The 23,113-nt window shown below is 37.9% G+C and overlaps 1 protein-coding gene across 1 annotated transcript; it reads right to left on the reverse strand.

Annotated features, from left to right (window-relative positions):
- Nucleotides 1-230: 230 nt before the first annotated feature.
- LOC142107457 (phospholipase A2 inhibitor and Ly6/PLAUR domain-containing protein-like) lies at nt 231-11,769 on the reverse strand. The gene is made up of 5 exons (XM_075190892.1): nt 11,709-11,769; nt 6,326-6,445; nt 4,302-4,448; nt 1,827-1,970; nt 231-488 (listed from the first exon to the last, which is right to left on the reverse strand). Exons 1-5 carry the CDS (start codon nt 11,767-11,769, stop codon nt 319-321), a joined length of 642 nt encoding a protein of 213 aa, XP_075046993.1. The 3' UTR covers nt 231-318.
- Between the last annotated feature and the right edge of the window lie 11,344 nt (nt 11,770-23,113).

Here is a 23,113-nt window from a genome sequence, read left to right on the forward strand (position 1 = left end):
CATTCATCATGCTGAACATAACTGTGTGAATGGAGGAGATCAACGACATAGGTTATTGGTGCAACTTAAAATACACTACAGACAATGGGGGTATATTTACTAAACTGCAGGTTTGAAAAAAGTGCAGTTGTTGCCTATAGCAACCAATCAGATTCAAGTTATCATTTTTTTAGTACATACTACAACATGACAGCTAGAATCTGATTGGTTGCTATAGGCAACATCTCCACTTTTTCAAACCAGCAGTTTAGTAAATATACTCCAAAGTGTTACATCCATTGAAGTTGTGCTCGGAAGATGTTCCATGGCCGGTGTAATTTATGACAAAAGTTTAATTAACAGAAGAGCAAAAAGTCCAGAAATGTATGAAGTGTGCTGGAGATTGGAGGATCCATCTGTGCACCAAACTTTTACTTCTCCAGCTGCCGTGGATTGGCTGCCTTGATCACAGATGCTCTTAGTCGCACATCCACGTAGGGCTACTGATCCTTCAGAGAATAAATGGAACATACACTGATAAATTTTATGTAACATCACAACAGTATGATATTAATCTGCAGTAGTGATTTCAGGCAGACTATGATCTCTCTAGAACCCAGGCAATCGTACAAAATAAGGCATAATGGGATAGACACTACTGAAGACCCACAAATTGCCTATTTCTGGCTTAAAGCATTTAAAACTGTCACTTTTTATTTAATTTCTCTTTTATATATATGTTTTATTAATATGTTCTTCATAATATGCCACCTTTCATCATACTTTAACTTGAATTTTATTTTTTATCCATCTGAATTGAAATAATTTGCTTCAATTATTTTTTTATTCATCTTCTTCTGGATTAACAGTAAGTAGAGTAGGACAGGCAATACATCAGTGCAATAATTCTGACCCCCACCCAGTACCAGAAGGAGACATTATACCAGGGTTTCCCAAACCCAGTCCTCAGGGCTCCCTAACAGTGCAGGTTTTCCATATCTCCTTGCTGGAGCACAGGTGTATTCATTACTGACTGACACATTGTAACAGATCCACAGGTGGTCCTAATTATGTCACATGTGATCTGGAAAATCTGCACCGTTAGGGAGCCCTGAGGACTGGGTTTCAGGAACCCTGCATTAGACTGATAGATTTGTCTGTGCCCCATCACATCCAGGACTAGATTTACTAAGCTGCGGGTTTGAAAAAGTGGGGATGTTGCCTATAGCAACCAATCAGATTCTAGCTTTCGTTTATTTAGTACCTTCTACAAAAAGACAGCTAGAATCTGATTGGTTGCTATAGGCAACATCCCCATTTTTTCAAACCCGCAGCTTAGTAAATTTAGCCCCCAGTGTCCTAATACTACCATTGGAAAATGGCGAGTTTAACTCAAGGAGACTGAGTTGCGATATCACAGCAATAGTCACTGTTGCAGGTCAGAGTAGCTTAGTAAATGGGGATTTGGGCAAATGTTGAGTAGGAAACATGCTTTGCTACAAAATGCAAAATTAGTGCTTAGCACTAATATTGCATTTTAGGAAAATGGACAAATTCATTTTTACTGCAGGTGCAGATCTGGTACAGGATGAGTTCTTCCGTCCTCAGATGGGATCAGCACAGTATTGCTATCTGTAGGAAGGAAGTGAGTGGGAATAGCTTTTTCCATTTAATATTGACCCAAACTTTGTCATAGCTCACTCAGCTTGTTCCCAATACAACAGTTTGTCTAGATGTGGATTACTTTTGTACACTGTTATTAGAGAATTTAAATCACATAAAATAAAAATTGACAAATAGTAAAAGAAACCAGTATGGCTGGAAGTGTTCACAAATAATGCACTCACCTGCTGAAGTTTTTGAAGTCTGCAGAATACACTTGGTCTCGTCCCCTGTGCACTCCATCGTGTCACTAGTGTAACACCAGTTAGCGTTTGCCTTTAAACAGGATCGACAGACTAGTTTATTTTTTTCAGTAGAATCAGCTGGAACTTTAAAGAGAAAGAAGTCAATACATATGAAATAACAACTGTGATATTGTCTAATCAATACACCTATCAATAGTCAGCATGTTATATGCCTCCTAACATTGTTGTAAAATTCAGGACAAAATCAGTCCAAACATACCCCACTCTCTGCCCAAACACACACATATTTGAGTTCATGCCCCTACAAATTACTAAGCTTCACCCTTCTTAACACTACAGATTGGCACCATTGGGAGGTATATTGTTGAGTGTTATATCATTCCTAATTATCAACAAATTTCTACAATATAGTATATAGTTATTCCCATGTATCAAAGACATATTGGTAGGTTAAGTGGTTTCTGGCTAAAATTATTCCTGGCGTAGCGTGTGTATGTATATTGTAGATTGCAAACTCCACTGTGCAGAGACTGATGATCCTGCCTTTGCAAATACAGAGTTATACAAATAAAGGATCTTATACACACACACACACACACACACACACACACACACACACACACACACACACACACACACTCTCCTCAGGGCTCCCTAACAGTGCAGGTTTTCCATATCTCCTTGCTGGAGCACAGGTGTATTCATTACTGACTGACACATTGTAACAGATCCACAGGTGGTCCTAATTATGTCACATGTGATCCAGAAAACCTGCACTGTTAGGGAGCCCTGAGGACTGGGTTTGGGAAACCCTGGTCTAAGCCCTGCCATTTATTTTATCTAACTTCTATGATCATGTTTTATGCATGCCTGGAGCAATGATATTGAAATTTAAGGTGCTCCACCTTCTTTGGTGCTGCGGAGCACCTTAAAATTCAACAAAAATAATAATAAGGTTTAAAAGGACCATGCTTTGCAGAGGGTTTACAAATGCAACAAAACATATTTTGTCTAAGTGACAACACCGTGTGTCTGTGCAAAGAAAAAAGGTTTGTTCAGTATATAACTATGAGGACCAAACCTGTTGCTAGGTACTAGGGAGGACATTTCCACTTTTACTTTATTACACAATTATTACTAGTCATATATATCCCAAAGTCTTGTTATACAGGGAGTTTGAATATAATGCTAATAAGCCACAAGTGCAGAGCTTGCTCATTAATGGCAGCAGACAGGTGTGAGTGCATCTGCACGCACAGTGAGGCAAAGACTTTTGGAGCATGGCCTGGTGCCAAGAAGGCCAGCAAAGAAGCCACTTCTCTCCAGGAAAATATAAGGGACAGACTGATATATTCCAAAAGGTACAGGGATTGGACTGCTGAGGACTGGGATAAAGTCATTTTCTCTGATGAATCCCCTTTCAGATTGTTTGAGGCATCTGGAAAAACGCTTGTCCGGAGAAGGAAAGGTGAGCGCTACCATCAGTCCTGTGTCATGCCAACAGTAAAGAATCCTGAGACCATTCATGTGTGGGGTTGCCTCTTAGCCAGGGGAGTGGGTTCACTCACAATATTGCCTTAGAACACGGCCATGAATAAGGAATGGTACCAAAAAATCCTACAAGAGTAACTTCTCCCAACCATGCAAGAACAGTTTGGTGACTAACAATGCCTTTTCCAGCATGATGGAGCACCTTGACATAAGGCAAAAGTGATAACTAAGTGGCTCAGGGATCAAAACATCAAAATTTTGGGTCCATGACCATGACCAGGAAACTCCTCAGACCTTAATCCTATTGAGAACTTGTGGTCATTCCTCAAGAGGCGGGTGGACAAACAAAAACCCACAAATTCTGACAAACTCCAAGCATTGATTAGGCAAGAATGGACGGCCGTCAGTCAGTATGTGGCCCAGAAATTGATTGACAACATGCCAGGGCAAATTGCAGAGGTCTTCAAAAAGAAGGGTCAACACTGTAAATATTGACTCTTTGCATAAAATTAATGTAATTGTCAATAAAAGCATTTGACACTTATGAAATGTTTGTAATTTTACTTCAATATACCATAGCAAAACTTTTCAAAACCATTACTTGCGTCATTCTCAAAACTTTTGGCCATGACTGTACACTGTGTAAGTCTCCAGTATACCAAGAACTTCATTTTAGGCTATATCAATGCAGCTCTCCTGGGTATATTCCATGTGGCATCCCAGAGCAAAAATCTGTTTACACGCTAAAATAACTATAGTAGGTTCATAATGACATGCAATTAAAAGTGGAAATTTGTGAGAACGGCATTTTGGCCCTAAATTGGCAAAGAGTCCTCACTTTCAATGTGCACATTCATAATGCGGTCTTCAAAAATAAATAAATGGAAACAAACAAATATTAATAAATTTGATTTTAGTTTTACTTTATGCGCCAGCATAAGGTATGATTATCAAAGCTCTTACTTTTGAGTGGAAGCGGGGCACAGTTGTCAGTGCTACAACAGGATGTGGCTGTCTTTGACTTTCCACTGTAGTAAGTAATACTTCCACTTGTGTTACATTGATTTTCTATTATACATGATCTGATCAAAACCCTGGTTTTCAAGCCACCTGTAATGAAAACATAATTGCTTTCTTATTATATGACCACAGACAATATATGAGGCAGCACAATAGCAGGTATGATAGGATACGTTGGATAAGTACCAATCAGTTATCATCCTAAGTGTGACATTCATGGAATATTTGACGGACATAGCATTCATGTGTACATCTATAGCTTTTAGAGTATGACATGTTTTATTTAATAAGAACAATTAACAGCCTTCCATTTAATTTAACTAATGTCTAGTTTTGAGACCTAATTCACTATTACAGTAGTTTGTTTGTCCCAGGTATACTTTATTTGACATATTGCATATTCTGTATGTTGTAAAAAGATGAAATCTGAAGGGAATTGGGGGGGGGGGAGCGGGGTGGGTCATTATTATTGTTCCTAATTGTAATGGCAAAACATTAAAAGGTTTATTCTACAAGAGGTAAGAGAGTATTTTGTGTATCCATATATGCATGTATCCACCTCATATTCAGTGTGGACATTTTAGCTAGAGACAAACTATAGGTAATTGCAGAGGAAAAGGACACTTTGTAACATAAATACTAATATTAAGTCTTAAGTAGCGCAGAAGTAAAATTAAGGCTGTTTAAAAAATAAATAAACAAATATGTTAAATCCTAATACTCATCAGAATCTACGATACAGTACCTTTGTGTGACTTCTGTATCACTAGGATTTTCCACCATCCCATTAATATTTTTGTATTTATTTAATCATTGTTAAATAATTTTAGATCTTGTTTTATATTATTGTTGTTGTTGTTGATAATAATAATAATTATTATTATTATAATAATATCTGCATTTGTTGTGTATTTGTTGTGCATTTACAAAGCCAATAAATATGATAGGCATATTGAGGAGTTAATACTAGAACTATGTACATTTGAATTAAAACAATTGTAACATACTTTATGCACCATCTTTTTTTAATTATAGTTACAGTTATTATTGTTTAACAAAAACATTTTTTTTGTAAAATAGTTAATACATAAGACCTCAGATAAGTTTCACCTTATTTTGTTTTATTTCATAGTCTAGCCCTATCAATTTTAGATTCTTGGTGGTAACTTTTACTTTTTTTTTTTGCATTAGAGATACTTAAATTATTTGAACCAGTTCAAAATTCAATCTAATTTTGAGGGTCTTGAACTTGTTCATGGCGCAATCAAAATTTTTGGGTTTGCTTGATCTGGTTTTAATGCTGTGATTAGCACTTCTACCTTATAGCACTGGTGCCATGAGTTCAATTCCCGACCATGGCCTTATATGTGTGGAGTTTGTGTGTTCTCGCTGTGTTTGCATGGGTTTCCTCCAGGTGCTCCGGTTTCCTCTCACACTCCAAAAACATACTAATAGGTTAATTGGCTGCAATCAAATTGACCCGAGTCTCTCTCTCTCTCTCTCTCTGTGTATGTTAGGGAATTTAGACTGTAAGCTCCAATGGGGCAGGGACTGATGTGAGTGAGTTCTTTGTACAGCGCTGTGGAATTAGTGGCGCTATATAAATAGCTGATGATGAAATAGCATGTGTGAAAATGCAATAACATAAGCTTAGATGTCGATGACCTCTAATGTCATATTAGAGCATGAGAACACAGAAGAAGGTGAAGAGGGACATAACACTTATGGCCATTAGGAGGAATCTAAGATCCAGGAACCACTTGTGATGGTTCCTGGATAGCACACAAGAACCAGAGATGGTCTGTGACTGCAAATACTTGCATCAGCCCTACGATGGACTTAAGATAGCTTGACTTTTATTTTGGTGTCTTCTCCTTCTGAAGTCTGCGCAACCAAGCTTACTATGTCTAATTGTAACTAAAGGTTTGGATCCAATATTTTAGCCCATGCTGAAACCATATACGTACCTTCAGAAGCTTCTGCATATACATACCCACAAGCATTTCCAGCAGGGCACTCAACAGTAGTGGTTCCAGTACAGCTTGTTGAGCTGTAACTCTGACAAGATATACACTTAAGTGAATAACCTGGAACATAAATAATTACGGAGATTAAGCATCATATAAGAAATTATGTTACTAATAGATAAGTTGCCACAAACGTGTAGGTCTGGTTGTTTGATCCAATATAGGAACAAACAGATCTGTGGTCGAATTGGCCACATTCGATACACAATTTATTGCCAAAAACCAAATTGGTCAACAAGAACTACAGATTTTCAACCAACTTTGCTATTTGCCATATCGCTACAACCCTTTGTGCATTTTGTTAGATGTGCCTTAGGTGTATCTTATACCACATTCTTAGTTTCCTGTGTTATTCTGTCGAACGTTTGGTGGCATTAAATTCTTGGACAATGTTATTTCAAGTGGATTCATTTGGTTCTCAGAATTCTATATTTATTTCACGTAGGAGAGTTGCTGTTAAACCTTCAACCTTTGGGCCTGATTCCTTAAATCACCATCTGCCTATTGCGAGCTTATAATCCGCAAATTTGATCTGCACAAGCCCAGAACATGACCATGCACAACTAAATGCAGCAATCTTCAGTTCATCATCGTGCGCAAAGGACACTTGCTACAGCTTACAATTTGCAGGAGGGGAAGGGACGGGGAAAGGGTGTTCGCCCGTGGTCAATTTACAGTAATGGCGTGTGCCAAACTTGTGCACATGTAGCCACGTCCGATTCAAGCTTTGAGCTTCTGAAAGGTACTTGATATTCTGCCGTATCGCTTGCTCCAGCTATAGGGTTAGTCTAAGTCCTGATCATTAGTGACGACAGTTGCGTATACATGCTATAACATATATTTGAAATCAGGACCAACTGTAAAAATTTATTTTATGTTCAGGAGACATTAAGAGCAGGCTAATAAATGTATAATAAAAAAATATATTTAATAAAACACTTTTAATTGTTTTATCACTACTGCCTATATTATTAGAAAGTGACATTAATTGTTTTTTTTTCTTCCTGTACATTCTTATGCAAATTTATATTCCACATAGGCATTGGACATATCCTGCAGTGTTATGTTTAGTAGAGCTGAGCAGATTTACATCTGAATTCATAAGCTCACGCTCCTTGTTGAATTTGGGAGCGTGTATGCCCGCAATCCGTGCGTTTTAAAACAAACACAGGATGCACTTGGTGAATCAGGCACTTTGTGTCTCAAAATTATGTTAAAAAGAATATCACAATTTTTAGTTTTTTTACAGCAAGATTGAATTTTGCATTAAAATATAAATATGTAAATCTAAGTGGCTAAGTGGTTAGCACTTCTGCCACACAGTGCTGGGGTCATGAGTTAATTTCCCGACCATGGCCTTATCTGTGTGGAGTTTGTATGTTCTCCCTGTGTTTGCGTGGGTTTCCTCCGGGTGCTCCGGTTTCCTCCCACACTCCAAAAACATACTATTAGGTTAATTGGCTGCTATCAAAATTGAACCTAGTCTCTCTGTCTGTTTGTCTGTGTATGTTAGGGAATTTAGACTGTAGACTCTCTCTGTCTGTCTGTGTCTGTGTGTGTGTATATATTTGTTAGGAAATTTAGACTGTAAGCTCCAATGTGGCAGGGACTGATGTGAATAAGTTCTTTGTACAGCGCTGCGGAATTAGTGGCGCTATATAAATAACTGATGTTGATGATGATAAATAAGTTCTACCTTCTGACAAATGGATATAAACAATAAACTATTAAATAAAACTGGACAGAAATTGGGAAATATTTCTTAATATTAAAATATCTCCCATAGCTATCTTGGTTACTGGTTTCTTGATTTAGATGGGAACAAATTGGCATTGATTGGTAGGTTGATAGATTGCATATGGTAAGAGCAGGATATAACCAGATAAATTTGTGATGTGTTGATGGAGATTAGTGGGGTCCAAAACAGTCTGCAGTTTCAAGCATGAATTTGTATGGAGAGTACAGACTACACTCCTCTGACCCCCTCCTCTCCAGCAAACACAGTCAGATTTGTTAGGATGTTTCCTGCATCATCACCCAAGAGAGCAGGTTACGGAGATTCAAGAAAAAGCCAATATAAGTCCAGAAAACAATATTTAGGTTGTCATTGAAGAGCAGGAGTTCCATCTTGGTTAAAAACATTGCTATATCAAACACTACTATATAAAATACTCTATCAAATACCAAATACTAAATATTCAAATGACTATCTGTGTTACTCACAGTTCGCAGGTGATTTGCAAATAGCAATTATTTCTACTTTTTACTTTTATCAGTTAGCTGTATTATAACTATTATATTGTAATGTATTCTAAAGATTGTTAAACCTGCTAGCTTGACCCTTTTGTTTTTCCCCAATTTTAAAGAACAGCAGATTATGTTGGTGCTACTTAAATTATGTATGTGTGTGTGTGTGTGTGTGTGTGTGTGTATGTGTGTGTGTGTGTGTGTGTGTGTGTGTGTGTGTGTGTGTGTGTCAGGATGTAAATTTAGAGGCGTGGCAGTATGGAAAATGTAAGTGAATGGAGTTTTATACTTTTGCAATGAAGGCAACGGGACACCGGTATACCGCCGTATAGCCGCCTATACCAGAAGTTGCGTACCAGCATACTTCGAACACTATATGTAGTGGTCAAAGTCCTATTTATATAAAAATTAAACTCCAGTTTCAAATCTTGACATGAAGACAAAAGAATGAAACTACAATAAAACGTTTCTGATTCAGTAAAATGTATCACTGGTGAAACCAGAGTGAGACCCAACTAAACCCCTTACCTATTGATGCCAGAGATGAAATCAGACCCAAACATATCAGGAGGTACTTCATTATGTGAATACTCCAGGAACAGTTTACATGAAGGTGTGCTTGAGGATTTTGCAGAACTCACTAGTTATTAGCAGAACAGCCTTTATATCTGAAATGTAACTAGTCTAATATGGGTGGGAATGGACAAAGGGCGAGTACACAATGTATCAATCTTTAATCTACTGGTATAAATCACTTTAGATAGTATAAAGTGCAGATGATGTAATTGCATTTTTGGCAAGTAGATAGACCATTTTCACACAGTCATTGAGTTTTGAGAGGTTGGTGGTTACTTTGTTAAATGATTATTGAGTTTACAGTTAAATAAAAGGGAAGTTGCAGCAAAATGTTGCTTAATTTAAATGTTGTGATTGTTTAGGGAGAACACAAGCCAAGGGCAAATGGGGAGTAAAGAGCAGCCTTTTCAAACTAACTACACCAGCCTACCAGCGTGTATCCATTAGATGCTGCAATAACCGTTTTTTTAAAAAAAAAAAAAGACTTTATCTCGGTCAAGATACACTCTTTCAACATAGCATATAGAATATTAGAAACATATAATTAAAAGACAAGTCTTAATACACACAAATAAATAAAGGTAGATATACTCAATAGTCAATCTTTCATCAATTTGAACCACCTCTCTATCTCATGGAATTTTATTCTCAACAGCATATGTATTCTATCATCTTTATCTGCACTGTCTACTACTTCATGTGCACCCTCCATGTCCCTATAGGATTGGAGATAGAGTGTTGTAGTCAATGGTGTAAGCTCAGATGGAGAGCTGGTAAACAGTGGAGAACCTCGGGGATCGGTCCTGGCTCCTGTTTTGTTTAACTTAGATTGTACGCTCCTTTAAACAGGGTCCTCTCTCCTCCTGTCTTCACCACTTTTAACTCTGCTCTCCAGCAACTCGCCCTCCTCCTCGACGACGCTCTTCCCTTGTCCCCTCTCGCTCCCTCCTCCCCCCTCTGGGGGTCTCCCTGTCACCCGTGCCCTCCCTCTTGGACTCTGTCTTAGGAGGACCTTCCCCTCTCCCCTCCCTGCCCCCCTAGCTGTGCTTTGGGCTCACTGAGTTACTGTGCTTATTGTTTACTGTACTGTGCTGTCTCACCTCGTATTGTAATTTTGTTTATCCCTGTACAGCGCTACGGACACCTAGTGGCGCCCTATAAATAAAAATTTATAATAATAATAATAATAACTTATTCATTAGTGATATTACTTGTGGTCTAGAAGTTAAAGTACGTCTTCTTCCAAATGATACTCAGAAGGGGTAAAACAAGTTGGTAGTTATTTAGAGAAATGATAGGAATGAAATAAAGCATAGATTCCTAAATTTAATACGTCAAACAATAAAATAATGCACTTGGGACACACAAAGCCTAAAACCAGAATATAGAATAAATGGTGATGTAACAACAGGGGAAAGCGTTATTATAGGTGCAGTTAAAGATGATATGAAGATCAAAAAGCAGCTTTGTCAAGCACTGGAAAAAGTCAGTAGAATACTTGGTTTTATAGGAACAGATGTTAGTAGGAGGAGGAGGAGGAATGTTATATTGCCTCTTAATAAGTCACTAGTATGACCCCATTGGTGTCTCCAAAAAGGCATTGAACAAAAAAACAGAGAATGGCTACTAAAATGGTGCATGGGCGGCGTAACAAAACTCATCAGCACGTGATGTTATGAACATGTACAGCTTAAAGGAGAAAAAGGACAAGGATGATATAATAGAAACATTCAAATATATCAGATGTATTGGTAGAGTTCAGGAAGATGGTATTCTTAAAAATAAGATCAAATAAGGACAAGCTTTAAAATTGGAGGAAGACTGTTTTTTTTTCCCAAGAAAGGGTCATAGACCCATAGAAGAATCACAAAGAAGTTGTGTTGGTGAGTCTATTATAACCCACATATATTATATCTATCAGCATTAATGCAGTCTCAAGTTACTGGTGACTGCAGGACAATGTGTGTCTGTGTATATCAATGCACAGGTCCAAGTTGCAGGTTCCCATTGAAAGTTCAGGATGACACCTAGTCTTCTGCATAGCGGAAAAAAGTCATTACAATGTTATTCCACAAAAATAGCTTCACTCAACTAAATCCCTCCCTTCTTCCAGGTCAAACTTTTCTTCCGCAAACGTGGCCATGTTGGTGGACGTAGAGGTACACTTCACACTTGAGATACAAAAAGTGGCACCAGCGGGTCTAATATGCCTTTGCTCTTGGTAAATAACCTCCAGTGTTGTAGAGGTAAAACACTGAGTTAATCTACCTGTTCGTTTAAACTTTATATCTACCCCAAGGATGCTCCATTTCATTATATGTTTATGCTTGGAATGTGGTTTGATATCTTTTTTGGATTGTTGAATTAATAATAAACTGCTTGTGACTGGATGGGTTTACTCCGCCACCCGGTCTGTATGGGGAAGAGGAATGGAGGGATGTTCTTCCTGCACAGTTTATCTGGGTTTCTTTCTCACCGTCAGTAACTTACTGGTACTGACCATTCCTACGGTGACACCTTGCCAACAGACACTTGACGAATGTCAATGCCAACTGCGCCATAGTTGTAGGAGAATTTGGCTGCCACCACTGGGCTCCTTTGCGGGGGGGCTGGTATAACTGCTGCAGCATCTCTTTACTGTGCATCTCTTTACTGTGCGCTGGCTGGTACCTCCTGACTGCTTTTTATGGATCAGGAGTGCTGGGTAGTGGGCAGAGTGTTGACACAGACACGCTGGGTTCAACACAAGATAGCTGGGGAACAGTTTAGAGTGTAAGCTTTTAACTGTTGGTCACAGGATACAGCATGGAATCGTCTCAGGCAGAATCTTAAAGCAGTGATGTTTTATTGCTCAAGAGTCCTGACAAAGACTTTTACACACCAGTTTGAGGTACTGGTGATCATCCAGAAGGTACAGATGGAATGATACATTACATGGTAAAAATTAGCTCTTTTTATACAGATTCTGACTTCCATGTTGGCAGGGAGTACCCCAGCCCCCTAATCCTCACTGCTCACTGGCACCAAAATGTCTGAGAGTTTTCATGGAATATTTCCCATCAGGATATAATATATTCTCTAATCTCGCATTTAACACAATTTAAGTTACAAAATTGACATCAATCTGTGATTTTCAAAAAACTTACTGTCTACATTGTTAGGAGGTTTCCTGTCTCTCTAAGAAGACATGATAACGGGTAACGGCTCCATGCTGTGTATTCAGGCTGAAAAAGTCTCAGTCACTCACAGAGCAGAAAGGACTAATTAGCATGAGGCTCCCTTTAAAAGTTACAAAACAGATTTCCACAAACAAATGGCTATTGCATCAGAAATCAATAGATAAATATGAAAATAAATACATTTATAGTCCCAGGGCAAAGCGCCCATCCTTTAAATATTTACATTTGAATGAAATAAATACATATTTAATCTCTTAGTGCTGAGGTTCAACCCATTCAGCACAGCAACATCAGGTATTAACTCATTCGGTGCTGCAGCAGTCATCTTGGCCATATGAGAGTTCAGAGGGATTCGTCCACACTGATCTATTATAATTGCATTAATGTATTTGAAGTTTCACATAAAACTCATACACAACAAACCCTACATATGCACCAGTTTTCTCGATAGAAGTGATAGGGATTTTACTTATTTAGTATAACTACAATGAGACATTATGTCTGGCACAGTTTAGATAACACTTAAAATTGCCCATGTCTGTTCAAGTTGCACCAATATGCCAGATTAATCTTTTGCTCTGAACATCTCAATAAGCTCATTGGACATATCTTAAGATAGTTGCAACTCAAAATACAGTCTTAAAAACATAAGTGTTAAATGCATTTTAACGTGAATATTATTGGCACATATTTCTGTCCAAGTCTAAATCAGGCCCCAGCACCAGAGCCAACACTATATGAATACACTTAAGGAAACCACCAAATTATTTGCCAAAACAGAGACAACATGCTAGAAAAATATTTTAACACAACATTCAGCTAAAGAATGAACTCTTCCCTGACAGCAAGGACTTAAAAGGACATATGACAAACATATTTGTATCATGTCTGGAAAGTCCACAAGTACCCTGTAGGAGCAGATCCAAGATGGTGATCACCCTCATTGTGCTGCTTTCTGCACTTAGCAATAGAGCTCATTGCTGTAGTGAACAGACTGTGGTTTTGCTGTCAGGACAAGTGATTTGATGCACATTTAAAAAGCAGAATCTCAGACAATAGACTTTACAAACACACAATGGAGGCTCCAGGTCCCTCCAGCCATTGCTTAGTAAAGGATTGTCAGCCTCTGTGGTGGCCTGCATCACACTTTGTGCTGTTAAGTGGAGGATATTTAGGTAAGGATCTGTTCTTTTCTTCTGCTGTCAGTGGATTGAGCTTTGGAATTTTTAAGGGGGTAGTCAATCTCTGTCGGATTTGTTGGGGAAGGGGTCTAATGTGTTTGTTTTGGGCATTTGATGATGTGGAGGAGGAAGGGCATACTACTGTATGTTTTGGGGATTTTATGATATGGGAGTATCTGTTTGGGATTTGATGAAATAGACATTGCTAACATTTTTCTTATTATATTGTGTTTGATTTTGATTTTTAATAAATTGCAACCCTCAATATGATACAAATACAAATAGTTAAGAAACAATAATAAAATGCAATAGCATGAACAATGTTAATAATGTACAGCGTTCAGATATATGAAGGAGAAGGAGGCCTTGTATCATCTTCAATATACTTGGTAAACCACTCTTTCCAAGCAAAAAGCCTTGCCACCTGCTGTGCAAAATTCAGTTATCATCATCGTCATCAACATTTATTTATATTGCGCCAGCAAGTTCTGTAGCATTTTACAATTGATCACAAACATAGTAACAGACAATACCGGGTAATACAGACAGACAGAGAGGTCTGCTTTGCACATATGTCAAGTCCTGAATGAGAAACTTGCTGTCACCTATAACCCCCACCCCCATCCCCCACACACACCCATACAATCTTGCCCATGATTACCTAATTTCATGTATTCACCTGTATGTGATTCCTTTTTTTTTCATGGATACTTCATTAGGTGTTTTCCTGTAAACTGTGAAATAGGTGTGGCACAATTTCTCAAACTTACGTCATGTTAATAAGGTAGATATAGCTTGGACTGACCTTTTTGAGCAATCTGTCACATGGCTGTCCACCTGCGGATGTGATGCCCAGTAGATGTGCCCATAGGTTGCCAAATATCATTATAAAACCCACTTTATGACTTACTAATAACTGGCAATAAAAGGCTGCAAACTGTAATCAAAATAGATATGAGTCACATGATGGAAAATTGTATGGCAAGCAGCTATTCATTTGGCCAACACCTAACATTTGTGTCATGTACTTTGATAAAGAAAATTAATTATTGCAATAATATGAAATTATATGAATTCAATTTACCGGCCAGATAAACCTAGATGGAGATTTTAAGTAGTCAATAAGTGGTGACCCAAAGAGATCTATAAGCTAAAACGTGGGCGCCATCCGTACATTTTGGACTAGCTCGGATATGGATCCTTGGGCCTGTCCTCACGCACAAGATCAAAATAATCATATAATCAGAAAGAGTTAAACAGCAGCAAAACTATCAAACTTCAACAATGAGCAAATGCAGTAAAACTACTTACTGCAAATATCTAAATAAATGCACTTTAACATGTAGGTATAATTTGAAAGTGTTAAAATGTTATTGGACGTAAGCCACTTTTCAACTTTTAATCAATATATGAATCACTGTGGTTTTATCTGAACAGCTGAATGATCTAATGAAAGTAATTAGTGTTAGCCTATATTTATTTAATTATATTTATTTGATTTACATACAACAATAATATACAAGTGATGTTAATATATTTATAGGGGCATATGCAATTAGTTCCGGTGATAGCAATTACGCGCGACTGTACAAGTCCTGTTACCGCAACATCGCAAAGGCGACATAGGGTTGCGAAGGGAAATCTGCGAAGTTGCGATACCGTGTGTAATCGCGATCACCAAACCTATGAATATGCCCCATAAAGTCATACAAAATATATCTGCATAATCAGTGAGTTTTGATGTTATCTATTGTTCACTAGGAAAATGTATTACAGATATTGTAAGTCACATTGGATTCATGAGATTTATGTAAAAGCATTTGGCCTGCAGACTTGTGTTTATATAAATATGGCGATATCACTCTTTAATGACTTCTAATATCTATATAATTTTCAGTAAATCGTGTATAATCCCATATATAATAAACTCTGTATATAATAGCTGTATAAAAGTGATCTCTTAAAGATACGTATACTAAATATACCTAGTGTTACACTATTTTTTCAGTTTTATGTTCAAAATACACTATAATTTAAACTATTAATAAAAGGTTTCACCATCAAAAATATTTTTTAATTATCTATGTCTCATTTAATTTTAATTATTTTTAATCAGTCTAAAAAGGCAAAGTCTTTCTGTAATCGCATATTAAAAGAAATTGTCATAGCCAAAACATTTTTATCTGGTATCCAGTGACTCATGACATTTATAATAAGAGTAAAATGAAATGTTGAAAAATGCATGGAGAGTTACCTATTACTCACCATCATCATCGATTTATATAGCGCCACTGATTCTGCAGCGCTGTACAGAGAACTCATCCACATCAGTCCCTGCCCCATTGGAGCTTACAGTCTAAATTTCCTAACACACACTGATATACAGAGAGAGAGAGAGACTAGGGTCAATTTTGTTAGCAGCTAATTAGCCTACTAGTATGTTTTTGGAGTGTGGGAGGAAACCGGAGCACCCGGGGGAAACCCACAGAGAACATATTAACTCCACACAGGTAAGGCCATGGTCTGGAATTGAACTCATGACCCCAGTGCTGTGAGGCAGAAGTGATAACCACTTAGCCACCGTGCTGCCAATTCCTATTGAGATGAGTTCCCACACAAAGCATACTTATTCGTTTTATTAACTGAAATGTATTATCGAAAGTTATATCAAAGCCAAGAAACTTTGTATACATACACTAGTATGGGGTTTTTATTTTATTTAAAAGGGTTCTTTGTGTCCAACCCTTTTTATTTTACAATCCTTTCCACTAAAACTTCAGCATTCCAGAGGTAATAAAATAAAATAAACAAATGTGACAATAACTGCTCTCTAGGACACGTAGTACGAAATATAAATTGTTCTCAGTTGCCCGAGAGGGGTGTTACCTGCTCAGCTAATCACAAGCAACTATCTTGGAAAAATAATTTTTAACTCTTCATTTAAAGAAAAAAAAATATGTGTGTTTAATTTACTACTTTATTATGTATTAGTATAAGGGAGAGGGTTCTTAGTGTACCTAATCCGGTTATACTTGGATCACTGAAGTGAGAAAGTTTCTACTCCAGAGTCCTGATTTTTGTTTTCTAGCCTTAGCCCCATTCACCAAAGCTCCGGGATGCCAGGAAGTGCACCAGACCCTTTCGCTTTGTCCAATAGATTGTAAGCTTGCGAGCAGGGCCCTCTTACCTCCGTGTCTATCTGTATTACCCAGTTTTGTTTTATTAGTATTCCCAATTGTAAAGCGCTAGAGAATTTGCTTTGATTACACAATCTGCTTCAGTAGATACAAAATAAGTGTACTTATGGGCGCAGGTTTTGGTGCATGCGACAGAGAACATTTTAAAGTCACTTACATCCAATTGTAAATGAGACCCTTAATGTCTACTTTCTAAATACATAAACAATAGTGGCAGGGCAAAGTGTTTTGGAATCCAAGTCAAATATACCACACTGGTCGACCCCTGTTCCATCATGGATTCTGTGTATTATAACTAGAGATGGTCACTGACCCCCGTGTTTTGGTTTTGGATTCGGTTTTGGATCTGGATTACCGTCGTGTTTTGGTTTTGGTTTTGGTTTTGCAAAACCGCCATTGCGTGTTTTGGTTTTGTTTGGTTTTGTTTTTCTATTTTTTTGGAAAATCCATGTTTTTGGGCCTAAATTAACCCAATTTAGTGCTCCAACTGTTTTAGAGACAAGTAATCTAATTGTTGAGGTAATAAATCATCCAAAAAAACAGTTTAATTCTTCGTTGGTAGGCCTATTCTACACACAAAACAGATTGTCCTCCTCTCCATCTATGCATAGTGGCAATGCAGCCATCGTCTTTGAATGTATATTACACCCTACACTTATAGTTAAATATGTAAAGAAATGGAAAAAGCCAGTTTGGTTTCTGTCTCTCAAGGCCCCCCTCCACTTGTATAAAATACCAAAAAATTCAGCCGTTATAGACTGTACAATATTAATTGACATGGAGAAAGCCAGTTTGGTTTCTGTCTCTCTAGGCCCCCCTCCACTTGTATAAAATACTAATAAATTCAGCCGTTATATACTGTACAATAAAAAATTGAAATGGACAAAGGCAGTTTGGTATCTGTCTGCATCAGATCCTCTCTCCACTAGGAGTAAAATAGAAAACTATTCAGCCGTTATATAATCTAGAATATAAATAGAAATTGAGAAAGGCAATTCGGTATCTGTCTGCATCATAATCATCAACATCATCATTAGCGCCCTCGTCGCCTACACAAATCTCCCCCTCATCCTCTTCTAATTCCAAAGTGGCATCCTCAATTTGGGTATCACCGGCTACACTCGGGCTATTAAGGCACACATCAGCAGAATGCTCACGATTAGACATCCCACTGTTGGATGGACTCTCCACAGGGATTGTTGTCATTTGTGAATCAGAGCAAATATTCTCCTGTAATGCCTCACTGTTATCTTGCAGCTCGGCTTTGACGCGTAACAGTAGTTGTGCACCAATTGTAGGCTGGGTAACTTTTTGGGATCTGCCACTAATAGCCAAAGGTGAAGGCCTCATTCTCTCTTTGCCACTGCGTGTGTAGAATGGCATGCTTGCAATTTTTTTTTTATCGTCACTTAACTTTTGCTCAGTTACACTTCTTTTTCGCTTCAATACAGTAAAAAAATTTTTGGTTTTTGTTTTTTGCACTAATTTGAAAACACTCAAATTGACAGAGGGAGAGAGCAGGGTGTAGTCATAGGCTAATTAGAGCAGGGACAGAGAATACAATATTGTTCTTGCAATTGCTCTAACCAAAATCGCTAGTGCAGAGAGGAGGATAGAGGTTTATTATTTTTTCTTCATATTTGAATAAATAGTTGTTTGACATCGCCTTGGCCAGATGACGTACTGGGAACACTAACATCAGGACTGGTGACAGAACCTGGTTGCTCATTCAGATCATATGTGGACTGCTTTGAATCCATTCTGAGCGCAAACCACTGGGGAGTGCTAAAAATTATTTAGTAGATACTGCTGACAGATATGACTTTTGACAGCCAGAAATATTAATGCACAATTAGGGAGGACACCCCAAAAGCACTGAGGAGTGCTAAAAATTATTTAGTAGATACTGCTGACAGATATGACTTTTGACAGCCAGAAATATTAATGCACAATTAGGGAGGACACCCCAAAAGCACTGAGGAGTGCTAAAAATTATTTAGTAGATACTGCTGACAGATATGACTTTTGACAGCCAGAAATATTAATGCACAATTAGGGAGGACACCCCAAAAGCACTGAGGAGTGCTAAAAATTATTTAGTAGATACTGCTGACAGATATGACTTTTGACAGCCAGAAATATTAATGCACAATTAGGGAGGACACCCCAAAAGCACTGAGGAGTGCTAAAAATTGTTTAGTAGATACTGCTGACAGATATGACTTTTGACAGCCAGAAATATTAATGCACAATTAGGGAGGACACCCCAAAAGCACTGAGGAGTGCTAAAAATTATTTAGTAGATACTGCTGACAGATATGACTTTTGACAGCCAGAAATATTAATGCACAATTAGGGAGGACACCCCAAAAGCACTGAGGAGTGCTAAAAATTATTTAGTAGATACTGCTTACAGATATGACTTTTGACAGCCAGAAATATTTATGCACAATTATGGGGGACACCCCAAAAGCGCTGGGGAGTGCCAAATATGAAGAAAAAATAATAAACCTCTATCCTCCTCTCTGCACTAGCGATTTTGGTTAGAGCAATTGCAAGAACAATATTGTATTCTCTGTCCCTGCTCTAATTAGCCTATGACTACACCCTGCTCTCTCCCTCTGTCAAATGGCGATGGATTGCTGTGGAGGCGTGTATTTATAAAGTTGAAGTATCGCGAGAACCGAGACCCGAGATCCGACGACGTCACAATGACGTTCGGCCTCGATTTGGATTCGGAATGGGCGGGAGAGTACCGAGCTGCTCAGCTCGGTACTCGGATACCCAAAGTTCGGGTGGGTTCGGTTCTTGGAGAACCGGACCCGCCCATCTCTAATTATAACAGCCAAAAATCAAGCAGAAAGTAGATCAAAGCTAAAGAGAATTGTCCGTTCTCTTGTTGCTTCTTTACGGCAGGAGAGAGACAGAATGGGCTCAAAGCTGGACCTGTGTCTCCAAGCATGTATTAAAGCCATATTTATCTTCTTAGAAGACCCAGTTTCGGCCCTGACAGCACACACTATTTTGTATTTTTGTTTTATTGCTATATTTTATCCAGCTGTTCTATGAAAAAATCATTAACTAATAAATAAGTTTGAGTCCAGACTCAGTGGAATGTTCATCATCCTGGTAAGGACGGAGTTGCAGTACCTCATTTTCACCAGAGGTTCTGCTCTAGTGTAAATTCAGTTCAGGTTATGAGAGGTTAATCTCCTCACTCCAGCCTGTAATGAGCTTCACCTGTTTATGCTCTTTATATCCCTGGTCCTGGCGGCTGTCTTGGCCAGATCATTGCTGTCTATGGTGGGAACAGATATTAAGCTGTAAGCCACTGCCAGTTTTTTACTCTCTGCTTCTTCAGAGATCCTGTTAGTTCCATGCTCTGGTGACTCTGCTTGGTTTCTTGCTGTGTCTGCATATATGTGAGTTACCTGCAGTTTCCACAGTCTGCACCTTGGCTGTTCTGTTACATGGGCTATTGAATAACCTACAGTTATTACCATTTGTATATCAGATTTTACACTGTGCACCAACATCACTGTGTTCGTTCGCATGTTGAACTACAATAAATCTTCACAGTTAACCCTATATCCAACTTACGAAGTGTTTGTACACACATGCAGTAGAGTGTCAGTTCCTCCGAGTGTGACAGCTTTGTAGTACAGAGTCAGTTGAAAACCCTGGTTGCTAAAAGCCCTTCAACAAAGATCATACCTGGGGCAAATGTGTCCTTAGCAACATTATGTTTGATTACTGTTTTACTGATAAGCCTGTACCAGCTGGTTCTTATCTCAAGTTAATTTTTCCATAATCTTTCAGTCTGTTTATTGACAATAGGCACATTTGTTTGGTCTACACCTGAAGAAAGAAGTAATTTAGTTGTGATATAAATACTCCCATGGACGAGTGATAAATTGCTTTTCTGGGGAAAGAACCACTGGTTCATATAGTTGAATAAAAATTAAACATCTTTCTGACTGCTTGATCAATAATTGACATTTGGCTATTGGTTATTGTCATATGCAAGCTCATTACTAGTCGTATAAAGCTGTAAATATTTGTTTAGAACTTAATTTATTGTAATAGATTGATATGGTTCAGGAGCTCTGTGTACAACCAGAGGTTAAAACCTGAACAACTGACTCTAATTTAATGTGTACTATTAATTGTGTCAGACTCATCTGCTCTTCCCAGATTGTGTTTGTAGAAAATAGAGCCCAGACCCATGGTTGCACGTTCTGTATCAATTTATGGCATGGGTCGCAAAAGTGGAAGCCTTTGAAATAACTTTTTAAGGACAGTGATATGCAACAAACTCAGAGATCTCGACTGCTGAGCCTGACAGCTGGGTTAAGTATTATTGGCAAACTGGTGAAATAGGTACACAGGAAAATATCATTTCATAATTTCTCCAATATCATACTTACAGGAGGCATGTGTGGCATGCAGATAAAGGGAAACTTATGACCTGTTGTGTGGAGGCAAAATCATAATTATAGGTCCTCCTGGTGCAAAGTTAGGCCTGTCTAAAGTCATAAAATCTAATTTGCATTTACAGAGACTTTCTAGTTCTGACATCACAGGAAAGGGATTGTGGATGTATTTTCCATATTAAATTATATTTAATAAGTTCAGGTCTCTGTGTTCTTATGATTTCACATGTCAGACTTAGCTTGGTTTTAAAAACGCTACATAGAGATCATTTTGGTTTATGGAACTCTGAGAAAAGTAAATTGGGATAGATCAATTTAAGGAAGAACTGAAGGATTCATCAGTAAGAGTGTCCGCTCTCCACAAAAACCGTGGTGGTGGCGGCATAATTGATAAAGCAAAGTTAGTGGGTGACATAGATAGGGAAAGTTTTAATCATTTTAGATAGACCAGCTGATTGTTTTTGATTAACTCTTTGTCACTAACGTCATGCAGGCTCAAGTGAGTGTTGGATCATGTCAGCTATGTTTATTAGATGTTCCTTGGTGAGATCCTGATTATTTAATGCACTGAATGATAAAACACAATAAAATTGATATCTAATTATTTTTTTTAAAGAAAAAATAGCATATAACAATCTATTTTTCAAATGACATTTCTATTAGAAATCATTCATTTCCTGGTGTAGAGCTGTTGTGGTTTTTTTTTTGCATTGCATCAAGAGGTACCTGTCTCCTAACTGTACATATCAGCACCAAATATCTACATTTTCTTTTAAATATTTAGTTTTAGTTGTTTAAATAGCTTGTGGTGGGGCACTTTGGCAGCCATCCAACATATCAAAATGGAATGTAGTTCATGATGCTTCATACTAATTCCTTCTACCGGCACATAACGTCTATCCTCTTTGAGCAATATCCTTTCCAAACCTTTGAATCCACGTTATCATTTATTACGGACACCAAAAGCAACTTGTCACTATGCTGATTTCTCACAGAAAATAACTAATTGAGTGAGGCATCTATCAGAGACAGATCACGTCCTGCCAAGGCACGTAGTCCTGTGAGGATCGGTTATGAGAGATAAAGTTGACGTTGATTGTTTGTAGAAGGTAGAATCTTGAGGGTAAAAGCTAAAGTCAATTTTTTGGAGAAAGAATCACAAGGGATGAAGTCAAAAGTAAAAGGTACAAAACAAAACTTACCACCATCTGTTACTACTTTGGATATTTATCTGGCATTTAAAACTCCTTAGAAGTGGAAGCTTTACTGGTTCCTGATTCATTCTCAAGATTGCTTTATTCCATTGTCTGGCCACATTGATAATAACAATTCAATTTTTCGTGCACTACAAAATCAGACATTGCTGAGTTTGTGACATATCAATTTATAGTCAGTTCCCAAACATGGTCAGTACTTTTGGATTATATGGTTTATTGGTCTGTATTTTGAGCTACAGCTTCATTTCTGGTCACTGACTGTAGACATTTACACCCTACTAGGGTCATTTTGTTTCTTCTTATCTTTATATGTGCCTGCTTAATTTATCCATCTATATTTCTCTTAACTACTTCCACCAGACATCTTTCCAAACTAATCCACTCTCAAGCATCTTATTTCATCCTCTGTAATCGCTACTTCCCCCTCTCTACTTTCCTCTTCTCTCTTCTGCTCCCTGGACCCACCACCCACCTCACTCATTGATCTACACAAGCAAAAACTAAGTACTTATTCCTCCACCTGTCATGCTTCACTGTTCAACTACTCAACAATTATATACTACCCCATGTTTCCACTCTACCATTCTTAACTCCAGCTGTGTCCCATCAACTTGATGTTCTTTGTTGGTGAACACTACACTGCAACTCTTTACTTTAACTTGATTCATTCATTATTTTTCTATTACTGTTATTGCTCC

Source organism: Mixophyes fleayi, chromosome 11 (assembly GCF_038048845.1).
Source record: "Mixophyes fleayi isolate aMixFle1 chromosome 11, aMixFle1.hap1, whole genome shotgun sequence".
NCBI lineage: Eukaryota > Metazoa > Chordata > Amphibia > Anura > Limnodynastidae > Mixophyes > Mixophyes fleayi.

What these genes read in the sequence shown, in the direction of transcription:
- LOC142107457 (XM_075190892.1), bottom strand. Translation starts at nt 11,769, where the DNA reads ATGGCGCAGTTGGCATTGACATTCGTCAAGTGTCTGTTGGCAAGGTGT. An exon ending in AAGGTGTCACCGTAGGAATG is followed by an intron (nt 6,446 to 11,708) that starts GTCAGTACCAGT and finishes TTTATGTTCCAG; the next exon opens with GTTATTCACTTAAGTGTATA. An exon ending in ATATGCAGAAGCTTCTGAAG is followed by an intron (nt 4,449 to 6,325) that starts GTACGTATATGG and finishes TTTTCATTACAG; the next exon opens with GTGGCTTGAAAACCAGGGTT.